The following is a 26,811-nucleotide window of genomic DNA, read 5'->3' on the forward strand; positions in this document are numbered from 1 at the left end:
GATATATTGGACAGCTTGGGGAGTAAATATCCCTTAAATTCACATAAGGGAAACTGTAAGAAATCCTTTTTGAATCTGTATTCACCAAAGCTATCCATCCTGGGATGGGGTTACACTCTCTTAATGGAATTTGTCAGAAATGATCTATGCATGATTTCAGTAGTACAGGCTCTTTGTAATTTGCAGCTATATAGTCATGTGATACACTTGACTCCAGTGTGAGGTCATTTCTTTTCATCAGCTTTGCAGTTTCGTATGTCAAATCACAGACATATGGAAGTGCGCTGATAATATTAGTTACAGACCAGCTTAGTCCACTAGTGTCATGCTCTAAACAGATAATAAAGAAGCTCTGAATATATAACTAATATATTTATTATTTACTAATTTATTCTTCAGAAAGTCCACCGTAATCATTTAATGTGCAACTTTCATTATACATCAGGTTGATCGGCGCCCCTGCATCTGTGTCTATTGATTGGGTCAAACGTTTAACAAAATTAACATAAAATCTATATTCATTGAATTGCAAATCAGCAGTTGTGGTATGTTAAAACATAAAACGGTTAACAAAATGGCACCAGATAGCACAATAAATTGTGTCCTAAACTGAAGCACATAAACTAGACCTCCAGGGACTCTTTTTTACTTTGCGGCTAAAAATATATCCAGACTGCTACGAGCAGAGGAGCGGGGGATAAGACCAGGGAAAGATAATTTAGCAAAGCTTTGGCTGTTTGCACTTCACCTGACAGGGAAAACCATAAGATGAAGTGCTCACTGTTTAAATGAATTCAGTCCAATCCCCGAAATTCAGAGGACACACTATCATCATTGTTATTTATGTCCCTAGCAGATGTCCAGACAAAATAACACTGCTTACATTGAACACATCCTCCATTTATACAGCTTGATATATGGCAAAGAAACATATTAGTAACATTCTATTATCAAGGGTACAAAAATAATGCTCCCCCTGGGATTTAAACCTGCAACATTCTGGTGACAAGAACGATTGCCTAATCACTTTCCATGCTGTCAGCACTAGCCAGTCCTGACTGCAGCCATGATGAGCAATGAGGTTACCATACCTCCAGAGTGAAGGAGAGCACGACATCAGACTTGGAGAGCTGGTTCTCGTCCTCCTGTCCCATGTCGATGATGGAGGTGTTGTGGCCTCTCTTCTGCAGCTTCTGCAGTTTGAAGTCTCCACCCTTGGACACTGGCATGCTCTCCAAGTTGGCCATCAGCAGGTTGACTGAGGACTTGAGCTCCTCGATATACATGGCTTCCATTTCTTTGGACACAAATTTAGGAAACTTGCCCCCCTTTGCAAAAAGAAGTAATAAAGGCACATTTGGTACTCGACATAGACAAGACGGTTTATTATACCACAAGTTGCATAACAACTCCAGGCAATCAGGAGGACAATTTAAAATGAATGTGTTTATTTCTTTAGTAAATGTCCTCAGGGCAACTTACAAAGCATATTTTATTATATTTTTTATTTATGCAAATATATTTACTCAAGGAATTTGGGCTTGCCTGGGGGTATAACAGCAGGGTCTAACATAGAAGGCAGACTTTTGACAGCTGAAGGGATCCACAAAAAGACTGTGATGCTTTTGTGTCAGTGAAACCATTGCAAGAAGGTACGAGTAAAAAAATGTAATGATACATGGTGTGTTTGATTCATAAAAATGATAGCAAATTACCACTACAAAACTCATGTTTTTTTTGGACAACCTGCAATCCAGTCATAATGCAGAACTTCTGAACAAGGGTATCATTGGGTTAACACATAACACAAGTTATTTGCCATTACACGCAAGACATATTTACTTCATTACATTGATTACTTTATTACAAGAGGACACTGAACTTGTCCCTGTAAGTTTGTACTGCTATAATGTAGTAAGCAGGCTATATAATTATAAGGACACAAACTTGTAAACTGCACTCGCTGTTTTGGTGTGGTTGTGCTGTTACTTAATTTGCATCATTCCTTCAATGAATCAGTGCAATCGTCTGCAGCTGTCCGGATATCAACAGCACAAACTGCATTCAGTTTAAAGTGGATCTTCCTTTTTGTTCTTTACCAACAATAGTAGAGCCAAGCTTTGAAAACCTTGCATCTGTGTAATTAAGTAATTAATATGAATACAGTAGGCCTACAGCGGACAATGAAGCAAAAACAAAAGCAAAAAATGTAAATTCATTTAAATATAGAAAAAAACCATCCATGTGGGTTTTAAATAAAAGCCTCTGAAGCCTTTTCACACATTTTAATTCCCCAGTCTATATAATATGCAGTAGCTGCGTTGTTTTTCTAATTTTTTCTATTTAAAAATGGACTAAGAAAAGTGCAGCAGAGAAGTCGCCATCAGGCATTGTTTGTGGTGGATGATGAAAATGTGTGGTGGATGATGAAAAACGTACTCTAGCAATCTGTTCGGCCATCTGAAGTCGTCCATCCAGCTCTCTTCTGATCTGGGCTGCCTGTTCGTCTGGGTTATCCAGCTGAAAGTCAACAGGACAGGCATGGTTACACGAGTGTTGCATTTTCCCTGTAAGACGTCGATAATTTTGGCTGATTGACAATCGATAATAATTTGTTGTTTGGGTAGCATCTGTGCATTCCAATATTGCAACCATGTTGATCTAAATCACTGCACGAAATTGCAGTGCACACTAAACACAAATTTGCGAATGTGGTCTCAGATTTATTTTCACCTATTCCGCCAGATCAGGTCAAAGTACCTTTTTATAAAATAAAAAAGCCTCATGGAAGAATTGTGCAATTATACTCCGCAAAACAACAATTTATGAAAAAATGTATATTTGTTGCATTACCTGTACAGTAGTTACATATGCGTAGTCTCACTAGGCATCAGATGCATAGCACAAAGAACTTTCATTGGGAATTGAGTGGCATTCCGTAATTTGTCAAGATGCTTACAATCAGACAGATGGAGAAAATAGATCTGTTTCCAGGACTGTGGTTGTATAGAAGATTGGAACAATGAAAGCAAATTACAACAGGTATGGATTCAATCATAACTTGCAATATTCAAGCACCACACATACAAGGTCATGCTTTAAGAGTGGCACTCCATCTGCCACCAACATAACTCAGTGGATTATAACCATCCGCTTGGAATCTGCCTGTGGTTTCAGCCTGAGCCAGTCCTAGCACCTGTTAGACTCATACTGAGGTACAATCAAATGTAAAGCCTTTAAGAGGTAAATACTATTGGCTCAAACTGCTAACACTGGTATTGAGAAAGCCAGCTCAATCAGAATTAAACATACGAAACAAGCAGACATTTCACGTAAATTAATCTTCTTCTTCACTGTTGGAACACATAACTCTAAATTACATCTGTTGAAGCAGGAGTATGTAGGAACCACTCTCTGGCTGTTTAAGGTACCTTATCAAGTACCTGAAGAAGATTTATGGCGGTCTGTGACATTAAGAGTGGAGGGACTGAGGCTATGAGGCCTGGCTTGAGCTACGTACTTAAACACACATTAAATCACAAGACAATCGCTTTGATTTCTTTCTTAGCTCAAAAGCTGCAAGGCACTGTAAAACCAGGGAAAGCCACAGAAAATACAATAAATAAGATGAAACGCGTCAGTTTAAAGCAATATTATGGAATGTTCTGATGAGGTACGAGCACATCTTTTACCCTGTTCCTGTAAATGGGCGGATGAATTCTGTAACAGTCACACCCTGTATGCTGACTGTATGCTGCTGCTAAGGGAGCACTAAGATAGCAGGGCTATGGCTTGTTTGATCGCCAGTGAGCATCACGGTTGGTTAGCTCACCATCTGCACTCATGGAAGGCAGTAGTGTCGCAGTGTCCCCTTTCCTGTCACCAGCTGTCCCTGTTAGATCTGACCTAACTATGAACACTTTCTATACCCACACACACACACACACACACACACACGCACACACACACGAACAAACACAAGAAAGTGACACTTGTCCTTTAAAATCATGTCCAGTGAACCAAATTGAACCTCCTTTCCCACTCTTAAAAGTCAATTCAGTCCATCAACCAAATATGGCTGACAATCTCATGTTAGCAGGTCTACTCCCCCTGGGACTTTCACTCTGAGTGATGGTTTAATACTGGATTCCTACAGTGGCAGGGATAAGCACACAGAGAAGCAGATTACAGAAGAGAGGTAGAAAAGATGAGAGGAAGAGCCATGTCGAAAACCCTATGTTTCTCTTAGTCTTCCTCTCTGTTCACATACAGTTTCCAGTGGTCTTTACACTTTGTTTCCAATAAATTCAGCCTGTACTCTAAAACTAAAACACATATGCTCTCATTTCCACATTTTCACTGTCTATGAACAGGATTATAGAAGGATATCTCTCTCTCTCAAAAACACACACACACACACACAGTCCCAACGGTATTGCAATCACTTACTCCCATCATACTGTATCTATTCTAGCCAGGAATTCTGGCTAACAGAACTGCAGGTCTCCCCAGCAAATCCTCCAGCTCTAAATCTCATCGAAAGACATTGAGCTGCGGTACATTCCTTGACCATTTTCCACTATAATGACACTCACTGAGAAGCGAGCGAAATTACATCATGAGTGGCCATTATGATTGGCTGTGCTCAAGAGGAGTATTGATAAAACAAGTGAGGCATGCTCATCCTCATCTTGGTTAATCTGCTGAGTGCACGCAGAGACATGTGAGGTGTTGAGCAACTGGGGAAACCTTCTCATTGTTATTTAACACAGTAATGAGAGGGCAACACTATGTCACTGCCACTGCGACAGATACAGTGTAATCAGATTTCGTGTAAGCAAGGCTCAAACTAATTAGATTCATTAAATCTGGCTACTCTCTCCTGGCGAAGGCAGAGCTGTCGGCCTGACGCAGCCCCTGTGAAACCCATCAGTTGCTCAGGGACCCCATCCCCGTGAGTCACATGAGCACCGTGTCACTGTTCATGGCCAGAGCTGTCTGGCCAGCCATTAACACTGTTCAATGGGTCTCCTAATGCGGTAACAGTGGTGCGGTCGCTGTTGCAATGGGCCACAAACCAGCGTTAAGTACCCTTCACTTAGTGAACTTCTGGGCCTGGTTGTGTTTATTGGGACTTAACCACAAGAGGTGGAGAAAGTGGACGCATGCAGAAATCTATTTGCACAATATTTACTCTGTTCAATGAGGTGTCAGAGAGAGCAGAGACACTGCAGAGAATGTAATTGGAGTGGGTGTAGGTGCTGTTTGATACAGGCACAGGAAGTGCCATGCAGTCAAACTAAAAAAAAGATATCCTCGCCTCTCTCTCCCCTCTCTATCATCCACATTGTTAGCTGTAGATTAAAGAAAATGAGTCATTACTGATTTTAATAAATCCTGTTCCAAACCGTCATGCGTATTCGGTCCATTCACAAAAGATCCTATGTTTGGCATTAAATGGAACATTCTAGATGTGGGTCATGCTGATTTCCCAGCATGCTATTGTGCAAGCTTTCATCTTCTAGTGATGGTTCCTAATGGTTCCTCCTGAGCATTGCACATCATTGCCACTATGTACTTTCCTCTTTCAGGGAAACAAAGACACTGAGCTTTACCAGTGTGATACAGTTCACTTGTCAACTAATTTGGCAACTTCTGGTCACCCTGCCATTCCTGTCAGGCTGAGCCATGTGATCAAACTTGTCTCCTTCAATGGGAGAATAAGCTCAAAATCCACCAGTTCAGTCTGCACAAGGTTGGATATGATCTGATGACAGTACCATGACAGAGGCTGGCATACACGTACCAGTCTGTTGCCAGCTGCCAAACCTCTTTGAGGGCTTTCTCTTTCAGGCAGCATATGACCCATGCAGGGTTTTACCAGGTCAGTAGGACAGAGCCTCAGTACACTGAAACCCATTTCATGCCTGCAATAACTACTCGTTCTTCCGGGAGTTCAGCAATCACCAAAATTTGCTTCTCAAACAGTGTTTCTGAAGAAGAAAAGTAGAAATTATTTGCAAGTCAACGGATAAATGTTGATCAAATCTGCATGTCAGTTATAGTCAGGTGGTGCTGTATCACAAAAGACCACAGTTCTCACCCTCACCTGACAGGCATGTACAATCTAAAACAGAACCCAAAGCTAATACTGAACTCCAGTAGAGAATACAGTCAATAACAGACAAGAAGAGATGCAATTAGTCCAGCCTTGTTCCCAGCGTGCATCTAATTGCCTTTTGGCTCTGGAACAAATCAATATCTGAAGAATAAGTAAGATGAAATTAGTCATAATCTGCACTGAAACATTGCCTGGCGACACTGGAGAGAAAAAAAGAAAAGAAAAGAAAAAGGTGCTCTACAGCTCCCAACATCTGTTAGCCTACTTTCTGCCTGGGAGTAACAAAATGCAGAAACTTTTGCGAGTATTCTCACATAAATAATGCATGCAGAGACTAGTGCATGTCAGTAATTTACAGTTGCTGAAATAGCAGAGAGGACAGCAGACAGAAAAATCCCTCTGCACTCATTTATCTTATCGTGGCATTAGAATGTTTCCCGACCCCCCAGACAATAGTACCCCAGAGCAGTGTTGCGTTTAAATTAGGCTCCATCACTGCCACCGTAAGTCCCATAAGGCATGAGGGATGAGGCAAAACAAGAGGACAGTCTTGGAAAGAACTGATGTTGGGTTATGCTGTGGGCCACTCCCTGCATTCAAGAAAGATACGAAGATTTCCCATGAAAAAGCCTCCAGTACAGCATTGCTTATTAAAAAAAAAAAGATAATCTTGTGAAAGCAAAAGCACTGTCAAGTTGAAAAAAGTAAGCTCTCCCAAAGCATGTCTGGCAAATACCAACTGCTGAAAAAAATCTATAATAGTGTACCTTAGCTGTAAGGCCTGGTCTAGCAGAAAGAAAAGCAGGTTGATTTTGATGGGACAGAGTATTAGAGGTCTGCTATATTGATCTTCCCTGTTGTAGCATAAGGCATCTCCAGTATGGGACTAAGAGAGGCTTCCTGCACTATTTGCACTTCCTGCACTGCTTCCTGCACGGACGGAGTGTGGCACAGTGGGTAAGGAACTGGGCTTGTAACCGAAAGGTCGCAGGTTCGATTCCCGGGTAAGGACACTGCCGTTGTACCCTTGAGCAAGGTACTTAACCTGCATTGCTTCAGTATATATCCAGCTGTATAAATGGATACAATGTAAGATGCTATGTAAAAGTTGTGTAAGTCGCTCTGGATAAGAGCGTCTGCTAAATGCCTGTAATGTAATGTAATAATGTAATTTAAAAGAAGGGCAGCAGTTCTGACAGGCTGAGGGCTGTATCCTAAATAATTAAAAACCCATTTATAGTTCACATAGAGAGGTTGCAGCCACCTGAGATTATCATAAAAAAACAACAACATCAAGAGTAGGGGGTGAATGAATAAATAAAGTGTGTCCAGTGGATGGGCTTGAAGCCCAAGGTCAGGGCAGAATGAAAATGATGGGCTTGTGCTGTATAAAACTATTTTTTTTATATCTATATATATGTATATATATACAGTATATATCCTGTTAATAGTATAAAAAGTTAACTTTTTTAACAGTTTTAAAGTTAAAAGTTGAAAGGGACAGTGTACTCTGCACACAGATGTCTTTGTTTCTGACCATAAAGTTTCCTGACAACCCAAGAACAGAGAACCCTGCGTTTCTAACAAGAGAGTTCTGAATCAACCAAAGAATAGAGAACCCAGCATTTCTGACTGTCGAGTTCCATTAGAACCCAAGAATATGGATCTGTACCATGACATCATTGTAGCTGCAGACTGGACAGTGTCCAGGGCTTTGGATTTACTTAAAGGAAAATGAATGAAGGACTGATGACAAAATTGAGCTCACTGAAAGTGCAAGAAAATTACAGTAGAATGAGTTTGTATTAGTGTGTGAAAACCATGGCTTTCAAAAGAGTAGTGCAATGTACAGCATGTTCATACAGCACTTTCAAGCAGACACTCAAGGAAGGAATCAGTTACTGCAGTGACAAAATTTATTTGACTTTATATAAATATTCTGAGGCCTCATTTTTATGCTTGCATACTCTCGTCACTTTTCAAGGATTTTTGAAGGCATCCGGGGGGAAATTAAAAATAAAGTTAGGCCGACATTAAAGATGGTCCACCTTTGAGCTAGAGGCAAAGTTTAATTTTATCCGTCCTATCTCCACAAATCAAGAAGAAGCATTAGTGGGTAGCAGTCCTTGAATTATTTAGTTTTAATGTTCGATGATGACTAACTGAGAAATTGTCTGAACCAGAAAAAGAGCTGTCATCTTACTAAATTTACCCATTGAAATGACACCGCGGTGCAATAAAAACAATTGAAGTTTGAGGCTGTGAAGGCATAGCTTTCACTACAGACAGACGGGACTTTGCATGCAATGAAATATGTGTGTGGCTATGTTTTTTTCTGGATATATTCATTTAATTTATAAAATGTTTATATAATAATCAAGACTGGTCTTGAGAATGATGGTGTGCACATTCGCCAACTGGGAAATAGACTGAGGGTTCCTCACATGAGGACTCACAAGCCCGATTCTTAACGTCTTGTCTCAAACTTCCCAAAATCTTGTGGAAACATGACAGTTCAAAAAGGATTGTGGTTTTATAATAATTTTTTATAATATTTTTTATTAATATTCATAATAAAATATCTGAATGTATTGGTATCCTATAGAGCAAATAAACAATCTTATGTTTTCTTTCTTACTTGTTGCTTTAAAAAAAAAGTTAAACTTTAAAAATTGACTATCCAAATCAGAATCGACTATTTTGGCTTCAAAAAAACCATAAGAATTAATGACCGGTGAACCCCTAATAAGTATATAAATACAGTATATACTCTATAATGTTTGGGAGCAGGACAAACCACAACAGTTTATGACTGTGATTAAATAATTCTTACCATGAAGAAAAGCCCCCAAACACATGTCCTATTGGATCTTTGTCAGTTCCTCTTAGCCTCCACACTTTGCTCTCTTGCCATACAAGTGAATCTTGGTCTCATTTGTCCACAATACCTTTTTTCCAGAACTCTGCAGGCTCTTTTAGGTACTTCTTAGCAAACTAACTCCTGTTTTTACAGATAGCTAGTTGTTTGCATCTTGCAGTGCACCCTTTGTAGTCCTGTTCATTAAGGCTACCGCAGACAGTAGTAACTGACACATCCATGCCTGCTTCCAGAAGAGTGTTTCTGATCTGTCAGTCAGGTGTTTCTTTATTATGGTGAGAATTTTTCAGTAATAGAGTTCTTCCTTAGCCTACCAGGCCCTTTACGATTACTGAGGTCACCAGTGCTCTTTTTCTTCTTAATGATGTTCCAAATGGTTGATTTTGGTAAGCCACTTCGCCTATGCCTTTGACTGCATATTTCTCAGCCTCATAATGGCCTCCTTGACTTTCATTGGTACAACTCAGGTCCTTATGCTGACAAACACCAATACCAGACTCGAAAGACAATCAAAAGCCTAGAATCAAGATTAGATACTGAGAGCTCTCTTATACTTGCACTAAAGAAGCACTTTGATACACCTGACTATTCAGAAACACCTGCGAAGCCATTTGTCCCAAACATTATGGTATCCTGAAATGAGGGGGGGGGGGGGCTATGTATAAAAAATGTTGTAATTTCTATATGGTGAAACCAAAATGTTTTAAAATACCCTTTAATAAAAATTGAGAATCTGTGGTTTAACCACACTTTGCTTTGTTAGATTTTTTTTTGTAAATCTAAAATTGTGAAGTACAGAGCCAAATCAAGTAAATTGGTCATTTTTAATCCTTTTGGTTTTGGTTTTGTGAGGTTTTAATAAACAGAGAGCAGCCATCTGGTTTCCCCAAAAAAATAAAACGCTGCAAAAGAGATTCTAGGTTCTGCAGGAAACATCAAGCTGAGAACATTTACACTTCAGTGGCCGGTGCCTGCAGCAAGAGAAAGGCATCACAATGGCATCATTGTGAAATCGTTTTGTGTGAGCCGGGGACAGAATGCCCCCCAGCGAGGACAGGGTTGTCGGCTGAGACTGTTTTATAGGGACAGTAACGTGCCGAGTGTCCCGTGCGTCACGTGACCGCTCTCCTGGGTCTGCAACACACGTCCTCGGGCCTCACCACAAGCTGCAACAGACTGTCAGACACAGTTTCATTCATCACACAGTTTCTCCCCTTTCGGTACTGCAGAGCTGCTCAACATATAGATGCAGAAGAAACTTGGTGACGCAAATGTAACTGGCCATTGATGGTAGGATGGTAAGTCATCTAGGTAGCTAGCATGTACTATTAACATAGCAGTAATGCACCAAGTTGTAGTATTAATGAGACGTGTACTGATTTTATGACTTGCCATCCAGCCCATCTGCAGTGTAGTAGTAGGGCACAAGAATGAAATAGCCACTATATTCTTACAACATCCATACTTTTCAGGAATCAGTACTATACATTAGTGTATAAATGAAAAATAGGAAAGCAGCGAGTAAGTACATTTTAAAGAATAGCACGGCTATTGATTGTGCCCAGCATGTCTGATTCAGTGCCTCAAACGTGTTTCTGACCATTCTGTTTTAACCCTGTTGGGAAAATTTGCATTCAGAGATCAATTTCAATGCTGCCAGAGACAGGAAATGGTCCATCTCTCTGTGTCTGATGTTGCATTGCTGCAAGAGCCTGTTTTATGTTTCGTAAACATAACAAAATTTTCTCTTTTGTTTTTTTCAATATGCGTAATGGAAAACTCTGCATTTTCAGAGAGCAGTTACAGTATAGTCATGCAAGTACTCACAGTGCAGTGTTACTTATACTCTCAGCAGAAGGACCCGTAGTAGCCTAACCCCAGACAAACTGTGTGGAACTTTAATCTTTCACAGTATAAATCATAATCATTAATACTAAATGAGCATTATAACTAATCTAGGACTTTGTACTGTCAATGTAGAAATAAAATGCTGTTTTACTTGAATGACTTCTGTCAAATAAATGGAATAGAAATGCCACCAAGGGTAAGAACAACAGCAATAATAATAAATTAATCCGGCCTTCCGCCTCGTGAACATGCCGAAGACAGGGAGCCACCTGAACTGAAGAGCTGGGAGCCAAGGAGCAATCTGGTGTTGGGCTATTAATAGTGCGGCCATGTGATGAGTACACCAGGGCACACAGCTGTCTCCCGTAACCTGGCAGGCTTTGCTCGCAGCACAGACTACACACTGGCAGGTCACCCCCCCCCGCACCCCCCACCCCCCACCGCCTGGAGGTGCGGCAGAAGTTTCATTAGCCATTCAATCAAATGGCTCTGTATGTGCCAGGAGGGTGGAGTCACATGATGTCACTGCACATTTCACACCTCTGCTCAGTCAATCAGTCAGATAGTTAGGCATTTACCTCCCCCAGGACTTTCTCTAGCATAGAAAAGGAAGGGGGAGGGGGTCACTCTTTAAAATGAACTGCAAAGGGACTGGGGCTTTTAGGAAGGCGGTATAGAATAATAGGGAACTGGACATGTAACCCTGAGGCTGTAGGTTCACCTCTGGGTGATGACCTGCCATTGTACACATGAACAAAGAGTGTAACTAGAATTGCTTCAGAAAATATCAGAAAAACTGTATAAATGGATTGAATTTAAAAGAATGAAAACTGTTTCAGCTGATATGGATAAGTATGTCTGCTAAATGCCTTAAATAAGATTTTCGATATAAAGGAAGATATTTAATAATTATGTCTTCACAGTATTTTTGTGCACAGTATTTTTTTTACTGCCATAAATACATTTTATTTACACACACGAGTGGCAACCCTTTCAGAGGAGACCCACATTTTGTTCTGAAATTCCTGCCAAAGATGAGCGCTTGATGTTGTCATTGACAAAAGTATGCCAGTACAGCAAGCTAAATGTCAATCATCCCAAGAGTAGATTGTTCAAGAGATACTCGTGTTTCAAATCGTCTGTACAGCCTTAGTACACAACCGGCCCCTGGCAAAGGAAACCCGATACTACACGATAGCTTGAATGATTCTATCCAAAATTGCTGGCATGTTTCATTTCACTTTCTGCAGTTTCACTGTGCATCTGAGGGCCAAAGCTTTGCCTAGGTATGACAAAGTCGATTGTTGCCTCTTTAGTGGACACTCATATTTTACGTTGAAAGCATAAAAGCACTGTGTGAACAACTCTTCCGAAGCTCAAATGCATAACAACAAAAATGCATAGAAATAACAAATACGTGACTTTATTTCTTTAAATTCCAACAAACATGAAAGCGACAAATAAGAAAATGTAAGCATTATTATTCAACTGCTCTTTTGCTTTCTCAGCAAAAATAAGCATTGCTGTTTATAATAATTACCTCCTATAAAGTTTGTAAAGACATTTGATTAATATAGTGCATATACTCATGATAAAACTCATGGCAGAATAATGACATGGAAGTGTATTCCAAATCTAACCAAGTTCATACACTCACACACTCAATGGTACTCGCCAGTATGCTTGGCAGTGTGTACTACAGTACTACTGTAAGTACACGTGGATGCAGAATGCTGGGAGTGTTCTGAAACAGTCTTCTGCTATCTGAACTCTGCGGCACACAGCAGAATTCTGCTCAGAATGTAAATATTTCAGAGGCCAGTCTGGGCTCACTGAATTTTTAATCCTGTTTTCCCGAACGGAAAGACGCTAATGCCACATCCTTGAGTGCTTTTCTGAGTTATCACGCAAAAAACTGCGACTGATAAAATAAAGACCCTCTGGAAGATTCCCTCCATCCATTATGCTTTTTGAATCCAGGCCATGTGAATATATATGGAAAAGCAACTAGCGTCTAAGTAGTGTATACAGTACACTGAATAGCTATATTTAACCATTTACATCAACTCTGGGGCTCCAGTTCGCTCCCATGAAAATAATTCTGCTTGCAATCTCCTTTATGAGGTTTCAGCAGAGAAATCTGGATGCAAATTTAAACTGCACGTGTGCAATAATGCTGGAGTTCAGAAGTATAAATGGTGATTTATCCGTGCTCTTTTAAGAGCTATGCACGTCTGCAATGCAGCAGCTTTGCTTTAATAGCTTCGCTGGTTCAATCCCTATGTTCGTCATGCCTAGTACTTAAAATGGACCCGAGATGGGCTGGGGAAACGGCCGATGACATCATGAGCTGTTCGGTGGGGGGTGGGGGGGGGGGGTAGAGCCATAAGCTGCTGATTGCAGGGACCTGCAGAAATGTCCTCAACAATCACTGTCAGAAGTGTTCCTGTCAGCACAGCTTAAAGTGAGAAGGGGGCTCTATCGGTGTGCTTGCTAGTGAGGGGAGAGCACGGCTCCACGAACCCCATAATGGATTAAGCTTGCAAATATCTGCTGTCAACCACTGACTCATAACATCAATGGCTCTTCTGAACCAATCAGAACACCTTCCTGTTCATATTAAGACACTATCATTTGTTTTCAATGAGTCACTGGTAACATATGACGCTCCAGTCATATTATAAAACAGAGTGAGACCAAGAAGGATCATCTGAGGGTGTTAAAATAAAAAGCTAAATATTTATGCTTATGGGATATGATACATACTTTACTTATCTGCATCCATCTGTATTGTTTTTGTATTTGTACGCAGGGGTTATTTGCACCTTTTGATAGGGTGTGACAGTGCTTCAGCCTATGATGGGACCTAATATAGGCATTTTACTAAAACACCTCCAGCAACAGCACCATGTGTTGATTTCAGAAAAAAAACAGCGACAGCATATCTAAATTGAATTTACTTCCCGCGATTGATTAGGAGACAAACTGATTTAATTATGTGAATACCAATTACACTGTCTGTCCATAATGTATTCGTAGTGAACTAGCTGATGCAGGAGCAAGCTGGGTTTCTGCAAACTGTTTACAGTTGCCATGGCAGCACAGAACTGATACAGTCAACCAGTGGGGAACATTTGTGACCAACAAGAGGCAGATTTTCTCCATGTTCACTACAAACCCAGTCCATCGTACAGTGTCCAAAGCAAGAAACCATGCAGTTCAATCAGCAAGGTGGCAGCTGCCCTGACGATGAAACGCAGAGTTTAAGAGTGGCTACGAGGCTTTGTGACATTATATGGACATGTATGACAAATTCATGTATGACTGTAAGGCACTTTATGTGACCATTGTCATACTGACTTTAGGAGCATATTCAATAATTATAAAAACATTCTAAAAGTTCTTTTTTTAGGATCAGGTACAAAATGTATATATATATTTATATATATACAGTATATTTCTTCACAAGGATGCATTTTTCATGCATGCCCATGCTAACAGTTAAATTCTTAATTCAGACAGAATAATTTATGGTGGGGAGAGCATGTGCTACAGTTCATAGGACGACCGAATCTAAACCCATATAAAAATCCTGCTGTGCGGCCTGGGGCTTGATCCTTTATCACAGCGCGTTCTGTACTGCGATCCCATCTCTATCTGTGACCCTCTCAGCTCCGCCTGCTCTGAATAAAGTCATAAAAATACAATAAGAAGGACAGACTATCTGGTCTCCTATTTATTTTATTATTTTTTTAAAAAGGAAAGTAATTTATGGTAACACTGTAATCACAACTTTCAATTATGTCATAGACAAGAACTCTTCAACGGCCAATGAATTCAAGCCAAGAAAGAAACTGTGAGCAGTGAGAAGTGCTCAATAGGCATTTACAGGAATTATTATTTTAACAAAAAATACCATTCACAAGAGGCAGGTGCACGCTCAACCATGTTGTGGTTGCTGATGCCAGTTCATCATAAGGAATAAAGGGCTGAGGGAGTAGAAGACAAGTACAATGAGCAGCCAATAAAATCGCAAACAGCTTGGGGAGAAAAATGATTCAAATACCAGGAAAAAGCCTTGACAGCATACCAGAGCACTCAGCAGTTATCCCTGCTGTCTGTTCAAAAATTCCCACAATGCAATGAAAAACACATCAATTTAGATTAAAGAATGTCTGAATGCACAATCATGGAATAGAACACAAGAATGAAACACAGTTTCCTTGTGTTTACAAACTAAGAGTAAAAAAAAATTGAAAGTATACCCCACATTTTAGCCAGTGAATAAATATGATTTCAATCTTTTTTGGTGTGATTGTAACTTAGCAGTTACACCAGCTGGCTGTGTAATTTGTTAAATTTCTCGGTGTGTATATATGCGTGTGAATATGCATGTGTGCCTGCATTCGGGTGTGTGTGTGTGTGTGTGTGTGTTGGGAGAATAACAGCCATACACACGGCATGCCTCTACAGCAGGGTAGTCCAGCCCAGATCTACTGTCCTCTAGGTTTTCATTACAACCATAATTTGGCACACCTGATTCTACTAATTAGAGGCTCAACAAGATCTCTAGCTGTTGAATGAGGTGTGCTTTAAGGTTGGAGTGAAAACCTACAGGACGGTAGATCTCCAGGAACAGGGTTGGGCAGTCCTGCTCTACAGTGTCCTCCAGGCCTCTCTGTCCATTGCACCAATAACGAGACACAACAAACTACAGCTTACACAGCCCGGATGATGTGCAATATAATATTCTCTCAATCATGCAAGCAAATTTGCATAAAATGCTAAAGTAAAAACATAGTTACAATATGACCATGATGACACATTATTAAACATTGAGAGAATGATCCCGGTCAGAATATCATCCATTTGAAATATAGTGATGAGTCATTAGCTCCTGCTAAATTACACGGTGCGAGGCCTTTGTGTGCTGCAGACCCAAACACAGAGATATTGGCCATGCGGGTGCCCAAGGTCAGGAAGGCATGCTCATTCAAAGTCAGGAACAGCAGGAGCCGGGTTCACACTGTTTCTTTTCAGCACCAGATGCCTCCCAGATAAAGCTGTGAAAGGCAAGGCTAGGCCAAATCCTGACTCTGCTTGGAATCATTTGTCATGGGGAGCTTTGTTTCATTCAATTAATTGCATTGGGGAGTTTATGGAATTAGAAAAATGGTTTTGGCAGTGCATTTTGCATTGCATTATTTTTATTATTTTTGACCTCACCAGCTGACTTGTTATGTTACATGTATTCGTTGACTGAAGCGATTCCGGTTGAGTACATGGTCCAGGGTACCACAGCGGTACCCACCTGCCAATCAGTTCTGTGACCTTTGGGCTCAGGTCCTGAGCAACTACACCACACTTACACTTAGGGCTACATCTGTTCTGGTTAATCATGAATTACTGCAATTCATTCTGGTTACCAAAGGCATAAACACTGAATTTACATGCTAGTACCAAGCTCGTTAATGCATTAACTGACGAGCAAATGCAATGTCTCTCAGCTCCAGCCTGCGCCATGCCCAGAATTTTAATAAAGCACAAAGTCCTCGAGGAATACATTCCGACAGCTCTCTGTTTGAGCAGCGTAACGTGAAGTCCTCTCATCTCCTTGTGTTAAACACAGGCAGTTCTCACTAATTACTACAGACTATCCTACAGTGTCAAAGTCCGCTTAGTTATTTTTCTTAACCTAAAATTACGGACTTCTCCAAAAAGGTATTATTTTGTGAAGAAGCAGAACCAGTATTTGTATTGTCTTAAAGTTTATTTTAAAGTTAAAAGTTGAGTTTAAAAGGCTGCTGGGTGGCTAATCTCTTCACACATGCACAGATATAGGTTCATATTGAAACGGCCACAGATTATTTAAGACGCATGATATGCAACCAGTATTAACTTCCTTGACCACAAACAGTTCTGTTCCTGGCAGACTCAAAGTGAGTGTGAGATGGGGAGTTTCAGCGCAGTGGTGGTAACCACCCCAGGGGGCCTCACCTGACAGGCATTGTAGAGAAGCTGGTGCTCAAACTTCTTGATGCCCAGGATCTGTTGGAACATCTCGTACAGCTGGTCCTTGCTGAGGATGAGCTCGGAAGCAGCGCTGGCCGTCATCCTCTGCTGGTGCTTGCGCGGGTCCTCCTCGCCCCGGTAGATGGTGTCAAACTTGGCCATCCAGGAGCTGAGGACTGTCTCCTTGCTCAGGCCGTCGATCTCCGGCAGGCTGCGCACTCGCTTCTCAATGTGCTTCTTGAAGACCTCGCGGGAGTCGCTGGCAGAGCAACCCCCACTCTGAACCATCCTAGACACACGGTCGCTCTTCAGGAACACCTGCGCTCACAGAGACCGAAAATGCCTCTTATTCAGTCATACAGTTAAACAGATACAGGCTTGTCTAAGAGGGCCACTTGCTCCTCATACATTGCAGAAACACCTGGGGTCACAGAAAGAACTGTGCTTTTTAACACAGAGACCAGTTACACTTCATGTAGAGAAAGCAATTTCACAGATGACATCACTGATACTCCCTGCTCTTGCAGGAAATAAAAATGTTTATGCCTTAAACATGCAGTCATTAGTCCTTAAGCTTATATTTATTATTGTCTTCATTGTCACCAATGGTAGAAAAAGTAAAACAATTACTACTGGGGTGATAACCATGTGATCTTGTGTGATGTCAAGCCAGAGCTATTGTTTCAGAATGATAATGCACAAACACTGGGTCTTCCTGGGCTGGTGCTGAAGTTTCTCTTCCTGGTCCTGTGGCTCCAAGTAAATAAGCAACTTCTGAGTACTAACTTTAATTTATTGAATCTTTTACAACAACACATGCACTTTAGAATGTCATGGAGGAGCTGCTTGTAGGTTACACTGATGACTGGGATGACCATCCATTATGCTGCTTTATTGAAAACTGAAGCCTCATCTTCAATCCAAATAAACCTTACCAATGATCACAACTTGCCAAGGTACATCTACTGAAAGACGCAACTGCTGCGTATGCCAACGTGGCAAAGACAGATAGTTTCCCCCCTCCAGCTGAAAGACTGAAATTTGTTCAATCAAAAATTTTAGAATCAGCAGTTGCTGTGCCACCTGCAGATGAAGCAGGTGAGGCACTGAGGCGCTCACATGCAAGCTTGTGACTGTTGAAAAACTGCACGATCCACACAGTGCTACAGGAGAATTCATTCTGAGCCGAGGGGAAATAAAAGCTATCACAGCAACATGAGCAGAACATGAGTGAGTGCAGCAGGGGAACCACACGTTGTACATCCCAATTTAAAGCCTGTTAACCTACAGTACATTTAACAAGGGAAAGACAGAAATATCCATAGCGGTACCAGGCACTTCGGTTTATTTCCCATTCTCATTCTCCCTTTAAATTGTTCACGCTCCATGGAAGAAATGCGCTCGAAGGTAGCACATTTTACGGGGAGCTTGGCAGAGAACAGGATGGCTATTGGGCAAACGTCAAAACGAAGCAGGAGGCCTCTGAAACACTGACGTTTCCTTCCCCGCATTCCTTTACCGCCGCACTTTTTCACAGAGTTGGGAAAAGTCATTTATGTCGTTTCTGTTCAATCGGAAGTTTTGGCACATTCCTTTTCAAAGACCTCTCCCCAGCCCAACACTTCCTGTGTCTCTGAGAGACAGGTATTCTCAATACTGCGGTTTGGAACAAATCACAGAAAGTTTCACAGAGGCCTCCTTTATTTTATTGTGACATCCAGCACTGGCACAAACAATCTGTTCCAGGCCAATGACTTCCTCTCAATAAGCCTTATGGCTGGAAGGGAATGCTCTATATGCTTTATATGTTCTTGCTTCAGTAGAAAGAGTGTCATTAAATACTCTGGACTCCTTGCATGGTGCCATTTTATGGATCTATGGATTTTTTAAAATACTTTGTCCATATATATATCCATAACTTTACTGTGGTTCTTACATCGAGTAGAAGGGATGTGTGGTAAATTGGTAACCGTCCAACCCAGAGAAAAGTGTGTTAGGGTTTAATTGAATTGAAAGTCTGGCTTTAGGAGGTATAAATAATGCAACATTTAAATCACCACATTGATTTAGTGCACTGTGCAAAGTTCTCTTTTCATTATTCCTCTTCTCTCTATTTGTATTAATGAGAGTTGAGATTGAGCCATCAGGAACTGTTTTTCTCTCTATCCTTCCCAACTCAGAGTCAGATGAGGAATGAACAGGAAGGGGTTTTACAAAGGGATTGGTCTGCTAATATCAGAGAATATCAAGCATACCATCCAAATCAGCACATAGAAGGAAAACATGGCAAAATGCAATGGTGTGATTCCACCAGAATAATGAAGGAAAGTTTAGGAAAATGTTTTTTTTTTGATGGAACATTGCTCATTGAACTCATGGTGGTCTGCAAAAAAAAACTAGTTTGACAAAGCACACTACACCTTCATTGATTAAGGGCATCAGCTGCAATTCTGCACTTTACTGTGATACAAAATGGGGGAAGGTGCAATACAGAACAAGGCCTCTGTGTGGCGTCTTACTGGATGGATATGGCTTTAATGTCAGTTCTGTGACAGCCATTCTGTATAAACAGAAGGGAGACAATCGTCAGCATGAGCAATCTGGTCTTAATCATCATTCAATTGCCAAACTGTAGCTGGTCTGAAACAAAAGCATAGAGCTCAGGGGATTCCTTCATTATCTGAATCCCATTTTCACAGAATAAAATCTACCCATGACAAATAATAAGAAAAGACGAGGAATCAATCTAAACATAGCATCAGACCAGGTTAGTTCTGTCCTCAACCTATTTTTCTGCCAGTTTATTGTCATCTTTTCACCAATGTCTGATTCCTCATTGAGGCTCTTAAACTCCCTGGAAAGACTGGAAAATTAAAAGGAAAATCATTTGTCTGATACAACTGTCAGACATTTCACCATTGCTGCCAGATTTAGTATATTTTTCACATTTATTTTCTATGAGTCAATGTGAACCCTTTGAATGATCAGGCCCTAAATAACCATTCTGAAAAATTAAAGATCAATTAAAAGTCTTATTGCTTTTGTTCATCAGTGTAGTAATGTAGGTGTATAATTAATTGTATGTTAACTGCATATATAATGGCCAGATACATGAATTAACTACAGAATCTATAGATGGGTTTAAACTTCTATCATATACCATAGGTTACTTCATATTGCAGTGTTACGTGTGTTTGTTGTGTGTAGATTTGTCCCATTGCTTTTTTTTTGCCATGCTTACTTGCCTGCAATACATATTACCTTTGAAGGAAAATGATTAATACATTTAAAATTATTTTCTTTAATTAATACGAGAATATTACCAAATTGCTGTTCAACAGTCTTCCATAAAGAATTATATTTCAAAGATATTTAAGAAATTCCAAAGGCCTGTCAATCAATAACCTGATTTTACTGTACTTTTGTTAGTAACGAAAACATTTTCAGCCACAATGAGAAGACAAAAGTTACCTCGTAGTAGCTCTGGACAGCATTGATGAAGGCCTCATCAGCCACAATCTGGGTTTCTCCATTGAGGAAAGCCTGGAAGCGTTCCTTCACTGTCTGCAGCTGCTGCTTGCTTATCTGCGGAAAAGAGAAAGAAGAACATTTCAGTGATACTGACTGGCATTAGTTTATAGTTTCAATAAAACAATGATTAGAGTGACAATAATGAGGCATGGAATTGGGAGAATGGGTTTGTCTTTTTTTCTACAATATTTTTATTTGATTTTATTTTCATCCTCTACTTAAATATTACTGTGATTTTTGTTAATATCACTATTACATGGGTTGGGGGAGGGTGTCATGTGATGTTTTTAAGTGTGAGGTAGGTGGGGGAGGGCAAGCAACCTGAAGCTGGAAGGGGTCACCCACATAAATGTTCAAATGTTAAATGTATCAATACAGTTGACCTCCCAGGTGGGGCTTGGCGGGGAGGGGGGTGGTAGGTTGGTTACTGTTTGATAAAGAGAAAAACAAAGTGGCTAGGTTGCTTTCAAGTGCATCTTTGAAAGAACAGCCGCATAAGAGTATCATGGCTAGTGTGACGGGCCCTGTGGAGCACGCGATTAACTGATGCTCCGTAGAGAGTTGAGAGTATCCACACGATTATTCGCTGCATGCAAAACCCTAAAGTCAGAGCAGAGCAGCCCAATAGCTTAAAATCCTCTAACTTAAACATACTCTGTCACTTTAACTCAGTAGTTTCCCTTTATGTCCTTGTTGCCAACTAAAACAACAAACTAAAACAAACACCGGACCAGCTCCTCCCACTTGGCAAGGCCTGTTTACATTCTCAGTCATGTTCAAAGAAACAAAATTGACATTAAATGAAACTAAACAAAACCGGTCTCGGCCCTGAGCTGTGGAGAGCAACACACCCTTAAGCACCTGGGCTGATTAGCTAACGCAACCCAGGTGCCATGCTCTCTCCACCAGCTGGTGCAGCCGAGACCAATCTTTGGAAAACCGAAACCGGATGCAAATGAACACACCTATTTCACCCTAACAACTCCCACTGGACATTTTGTAACACACTTTTTAGGGGGCCGCTTCCACTTTAGTGGGCACAATTTCCAACACACTTGATAAACAAAATATAGTATTAAGTTATTTTATTCCATCACATTTCTCCAAACTAATCTGGAGCATAAATATAATATGGAACAGAATAAATGCAGCATGTGGTGCAAGGATCCTTGATAAGGAATTGGGAGTACAGAACTGGAACAGCAATGCCTGCAGTCACAGTGTTGGGTAATGAGTGGATCCAAATGCAGTCAACAAAGCCCTGGCTGAACTGGCCAACAGCCATTTTAATTCCCTTTTTCTAAGGTAAGCAAACAATGTAGAAAAAAGTACTCAGGGAAGGCAAAAAATAAGAGCTATTCGAAAACTCATTAAATACTTTTTTCTCTCTCTTCTTGAAGGCTGAAGGCTGGGCCTTTGTGAAGGGCTTGACACTGTAACTAAAACATATGAGGCCGAACACCTCATGCACTACCTGGATTACTATTATTATCCCAATACCTGGATTTTCTCTCTGAGCAAACTGCCACAGTATACATGTGTTCTGTTTAGAATGTGAGTTAATGGAAGGCTTTCATTCTTTTTGAATTAATCTTTTTGGTGTGCCCCATGTATTGATTCCATGTAATTTATGGAGAGAGCTACTTGGAGTAGTTACATTCTACTCTGCCAATACTCAGCCTAAACACAAACAGCTAGCCCGCTATTCTGGCTGTTTCGGTCATTGTCCTTTAAACATAATAAACAATGGCATGAAATAAACTTAATTTGTTGGCATTGAAACACCACACACACCAAACACCCGCAGTATGTATAATCAGAAGCAGACAATACTTCTGACTAGTAATAATTCCCCAGTATTCAGATATTTTTGTGCATAACTCCATAGCTCTACTAAACTCTATACAGTAAAATATACTGATCAGATTAGAAGCAGAAGGAAACAAAAAAAATAAAAAATTAGAAAGAAAAAAGTATTCAATCTGAGAGCTAATGCTTTGGGGATGAGCACACACTGACATCAGTCAGATAGGAAGAGTAGCAGCATTCTCTGCTATTCTCTCAACCCTCTCAGTCTCAAAAGAGTTTTGATGTGTTCTGGCTGGGTTACATGAATTCTGTCAATCATTTAATTTAGAGGCTTGTATTTCAAGGCAAAACTCTTGATAATGGTTCAGCAGATTTGGGGGTGAGGATGTCTGCCATGAAGCTGTAAAGTGGAGAGATTAATCATTATTATAGATCCAGCGTTTGGCACCTTCCCTCAACAGTGATCGATTGGAGGAAAGCTCCTAGGATGGATGTGTCCTACCCACAGTTGCATGTGCTGTGTGTGTCATGCTATAGGCTAAGCAGTGAAAACTCAAACATGGCTCTTTTCTCTCAAAATCTGTGAGCATTTCTCACAATAAATAGTCCCAAAAGAAAATTGACACTTTAAAAGTAAAGACGTGTTTGATACAGTATATACACGTGTATGTGCGTACGCACATGTGCATACATGTATGTATATGTGTATGTGTGCATGAATGTGTGTCTGTCCTTGTGGGGGGGGGAGGGGTTCCTAAATCGGTTAGAACAAAATAAAAAGAATTTGTCCCTTTTCTACCACCTCCAAAACATTAAAGCCAGCCTAGTCTGTCTTAAAACCTATTATGTTTTTGACCATGTTTCATAAAATAATAATAAACAAGGTAAGTGAAGAGTTATGGCTTTTGACTGTTATATTAATCATGAGTGCCTACATGAAGTCCCGCACCCCATCACCATCTGCCCCGGTTAAGAAAAAGAAACGCATCCTATGGATAATGAAAAACATAGAGGGCAGACGATATCAGAAGTGCTTTGATATGATGGGGGAACTCCCATCGGAAGAGATGCAACTCTCAAATCTTACAGCAGCACAAGCAAATAATCAGATCAACTCCAGGCATTTAAAATGCGTAGGGTAGCAGCAGCTACAGAGGTCACTGAAATACAGGCTTTATAAACTGCATAATTCCCATTCCACAATTGACTTGAATATAAATGGATGGTAACTTCAATCCCTGCTGAGAGATACGAATCAACATCATTTGCTCAAACAAATCCATTTAGATAACTTTAACAGTATCCTAACGTTAAAAATGGCCTGAACTTATTGCAGTAACATGCACTAACTGGCCTATTCATAAAAGTAAACCACATGCATAGTCAAAACATGTGCATAATAATATATTAGTCCATGCAAAATACCACCACCATGATATAAATAAAATGTGTCTCAGCTATCACGATAGGCTATCCTCCAATTCCAGCTTCCTGACAAGGTCTGACTCAGCTATCAATAAACTAAAGCATACCCAGACATTGCTGTCTCATTGTGGGGTGTGTAGAGGCCTACTAGTTGGCAAGCTACTCGCAGAAGTGGTGTAGTGTTAGCAGGTAGCAGCAGTAAATAAAAAAATAACTGATGCAAGGTCTTCTAACCATCTGCAGAAGTGCTGCTGAGCCAAACTTCTCTGTTTCTGAAATTTACACTCTGCAGATCCACTTGGATGAAAACAATCCATTGTGTCCAGCAAGCCAGAAAGTTACTCTCGCCAAATCAAACTGCCTAGCAATCTAGAAATAAAATATTTCTGCCGCCGGCACAATTTTACGCCGCCATGTAGGGAGACATGATGTAAGCATTTGTGAAATTGCACGGAACAAAACAACCTGAATTACCAAAATTTGTAACTTTTTTTAACAGTAATTTGTAACAGTAACAGTAAAGTTTGTTTCGGCTTTTGTTATTGCTCCTGCAAAAATGCCTTTCGCTTCTGGTTTTCATTTTTGTTTCCATTTTCGGTTTCAAGCCCTGCGTGTAACCGATTGCCTCAGAGAGTCTCGGGCCATCTGGATATTCTTCCATGCGCCCCTGGTCTCCTTCCTCACACAACACATTACTGCGCCTCAGTGTGAGAGAACTCAGCCACCTCATTACCCTCCTTAAGCCTGGGGTCAGAAAGGCACTGTGCAGGAGAGGGGCATGACCTCTCCATCACCTACCACTGATTCACTGCCCACAGCTCGAATGCCCCGTTACAACAGAGCACATTCACAGCAGCGATGGGGCTGAAAGTTACAGTGCCAGCGCAACATATTATGTGACTGGGTGGAATTCATTTTCATAAAACAAATGTTCATTTGAAATGTGCTTCACAGAGACTGCATTGCATTTGGAACATCACTGATGAATCTGCTATTGGGCTTGCAGTTATTTTATCTTTGTTTTAAACTCCGGTAATGGTATCATCACTGGATTTAATTGGTTATCTGTCAGGATTAAATTGAATAATCCACTAATCACAGACCAAATCGACAGCAAACATTGCATAGATGTCTACAATGAACACTGATGAGGAAGAAGCCATACAGGATTTCCTTGATTGCCAAGATGCTACTGAAGGGCTAAAGGGTCAAAAGGTATGGAGATGTTCATTTTGCTTTAATTAACATGAAGGTTCAAATAGCTTTTTTTCGCCTGTATCACAATGAAACTTCATTGAAACAGGAGCAAAATCTACCTTTCCAAAAGGCATGTGAAAAGTATGAAAGATGCGTACATTTATTTTCTGATGTGGAAAATATACAAAGCTGAATTGTGTTTTTTTTTTAAAAACAATTAAAATTAGCATTGTGAACCGTTGACATTTAACCTGTGCTATCCATGCCTGGAGGCCTGTAAATCTTAGCCGCGGTAGGAGAACAGCTGGCTTAGCTGGGCAATAAGCTTAATAGTTTAATGGAGACTTAAAAGTCAGTCCTGGCCGCGGATGCCGCCATTACGTAATGAGATGCTGAAGCCGCCCTGGCTGCAGCTTCGGAGTGACCTCGCCACTTGAAAGCTGCTGAAGAGCTGCTGAGCATTCCTCATTTCACCACTTCCATCCTGGATCTTTCCTTCAATTTGTCTCTCCTGCCCTGGCCGCACCCACCCTCCTCCCCCCCAAATCCCCATCCATCACTGCATTAACAGGCACATGGGTCCTTCTGCCACACGCGCATGGCGTTCCAGCACAGTTTTATAGCCCATGGGATTAGACTGCATTGCCCAGCACGGTGGGCTACAAATAAATACAAGGTAATGGTTAACAAGGGACTTACTTCACTTCGGCGTCCACGCTAGGCTAAATACTTTTTATTTCACTTTTATTTTTCCTTTTAAATGTAAACTCATGGGAGAGATTTCAGAATAAAAAAAACAACATGCAGGTTTGTAGAAGAGGAATGTTTCCCGGCAGTGCAACAAAACCAGAAACACACATCAGAATAACAACAGATAAGCAATGTGCATTTTTCAAAGTTGACATTTCTAGCTCTCAATGACATAGGGAACAGAAAGGGGTAGTATCTCTGAGACCGGACATAACAATATAATCATATAACTGAAGTGGTGCCCTAAAAAAAACTTTAAGAAATGGCCAGATCCTCAGCTTTGTGTTAAATTATGGTGTCCATACTGATTCTGCTCCGAATGGCTTCCATGCACAGTATATTGTAGCACTATCACGATTCATGAATTCTGCAAAGAAATTCAGACACTTTTTCATGTTCCACACCATCCATTCACTGAGTACACTGCATTCTGCAAGCTCCCAGCCCCCCTAAAGATCCAGCAGACAGTTTATGTAATGCGATAATTTAATAGATTAAACCTAATAATCCCCTGTGCAGGGGGTTGACTATTCCTTCAAATGAGTGTTTTTTTCACAGCCAGCAGGTTACACACAGCAGTGGGAAGTAAATGTCTGTGTTCTGCTGGTAAAAACAGGCAGATCATAGCTTTGCGTTTTTGATAAAACCCCTCCCTTCTTGGGCTACACAAAGACCATCGCTCAGTGGGCAGTCAGGAGTTGATAGCTGACCAATGGGTGCATCACTGCACTGTGAACTAGTGTTTAGCTGAATGTGCCACTCAGGAGCTTTTTATCCATGTTTAAGGAGTAGAATTATATCGCAGCATTTCTTTTTTGACCATATCCCACAGTCTGACAAGGTGTTAAGTCTCATATTTGCAGCCAATGCTGGGGTTACAGGTGACCAGACTGCAAAGATAGGGCTCTGAATAAACCTGAACAGAAATCCACCATGGATTTATAACATCAGCAAGTCTCTGTGATCCTGATCAAACCCAGTCTCATTTTCTGCACAAATTGATATTTATTCACTGGGCAAAATACCACACTTACTAGGTAATTTGCATTCAGAAGAAGACAAAGGAACCATTGATCTTTTCATTTGGCAAGGATATCACATACACACAAGAACAGAAGTGCACAATCACACACACTCACACACACAATTACATGCCCCCCTTCCCACACACTCACACACACACACGCACACACACACACACACACGTACATTTGTGTGTGTGTATGTGGTTCTGGGGGAA

At 40.7% G+C, this 26,811-nt stretch overlaps 1 protein-coding gene across 11 annotated transcripts in view; it reads right to left on the bottom strand.

Moving 5' to 3' along the window:
* The window catches only part of cadpsa (Ca2+-dependent activator protein for secretion a), a 101,013-nt gene that overhangs the window by 62,125 nt on the left and 12,077 nt on the right, over positions 1-26,811 (bottom strand). For all 11 annotated transcript variants that reach the window (XM_064304469.1, XM_064304468.1, XM_064304476.1 and 8 more), the window contains exons 2-5: positions 20,331-20,444; positions 16,845-17,177; positions 2,440-2,520; positions 1,092-1,328 (exon numbers count right to left, since the gene is read on the bottom strand). In XM_064304469.1, the coding sequence (XP_064160539.1) occupies positions 1,092-1,328; positions 2,440-2,520; positions 16,845-17,177; positions 20,331-20,444 (765 nt within the window). The remainder of the gene's footprint in view (positions 1-1,091; positions 1,329-2,439; positions 2,521-16,844; positions 17,178-20,330; positions 20,445-26,811) is intronic.

This window comes from Anguilla rostrata, chromosome 13, assembly GCF_018555375.3.
Source record: "Anguilla rostrata isolate EN2019 chromosome 13, ASM1855537v3, whole genome shotgun sequence".
In the NCBI taxonomy this organism is placed as follows: domain Eukaryota; kingdom Metazoa; phylum Chordata; class Actinopteri; order Anguilliformes; family Anguillidae; genus Anguilla; species Anguilla rostrata.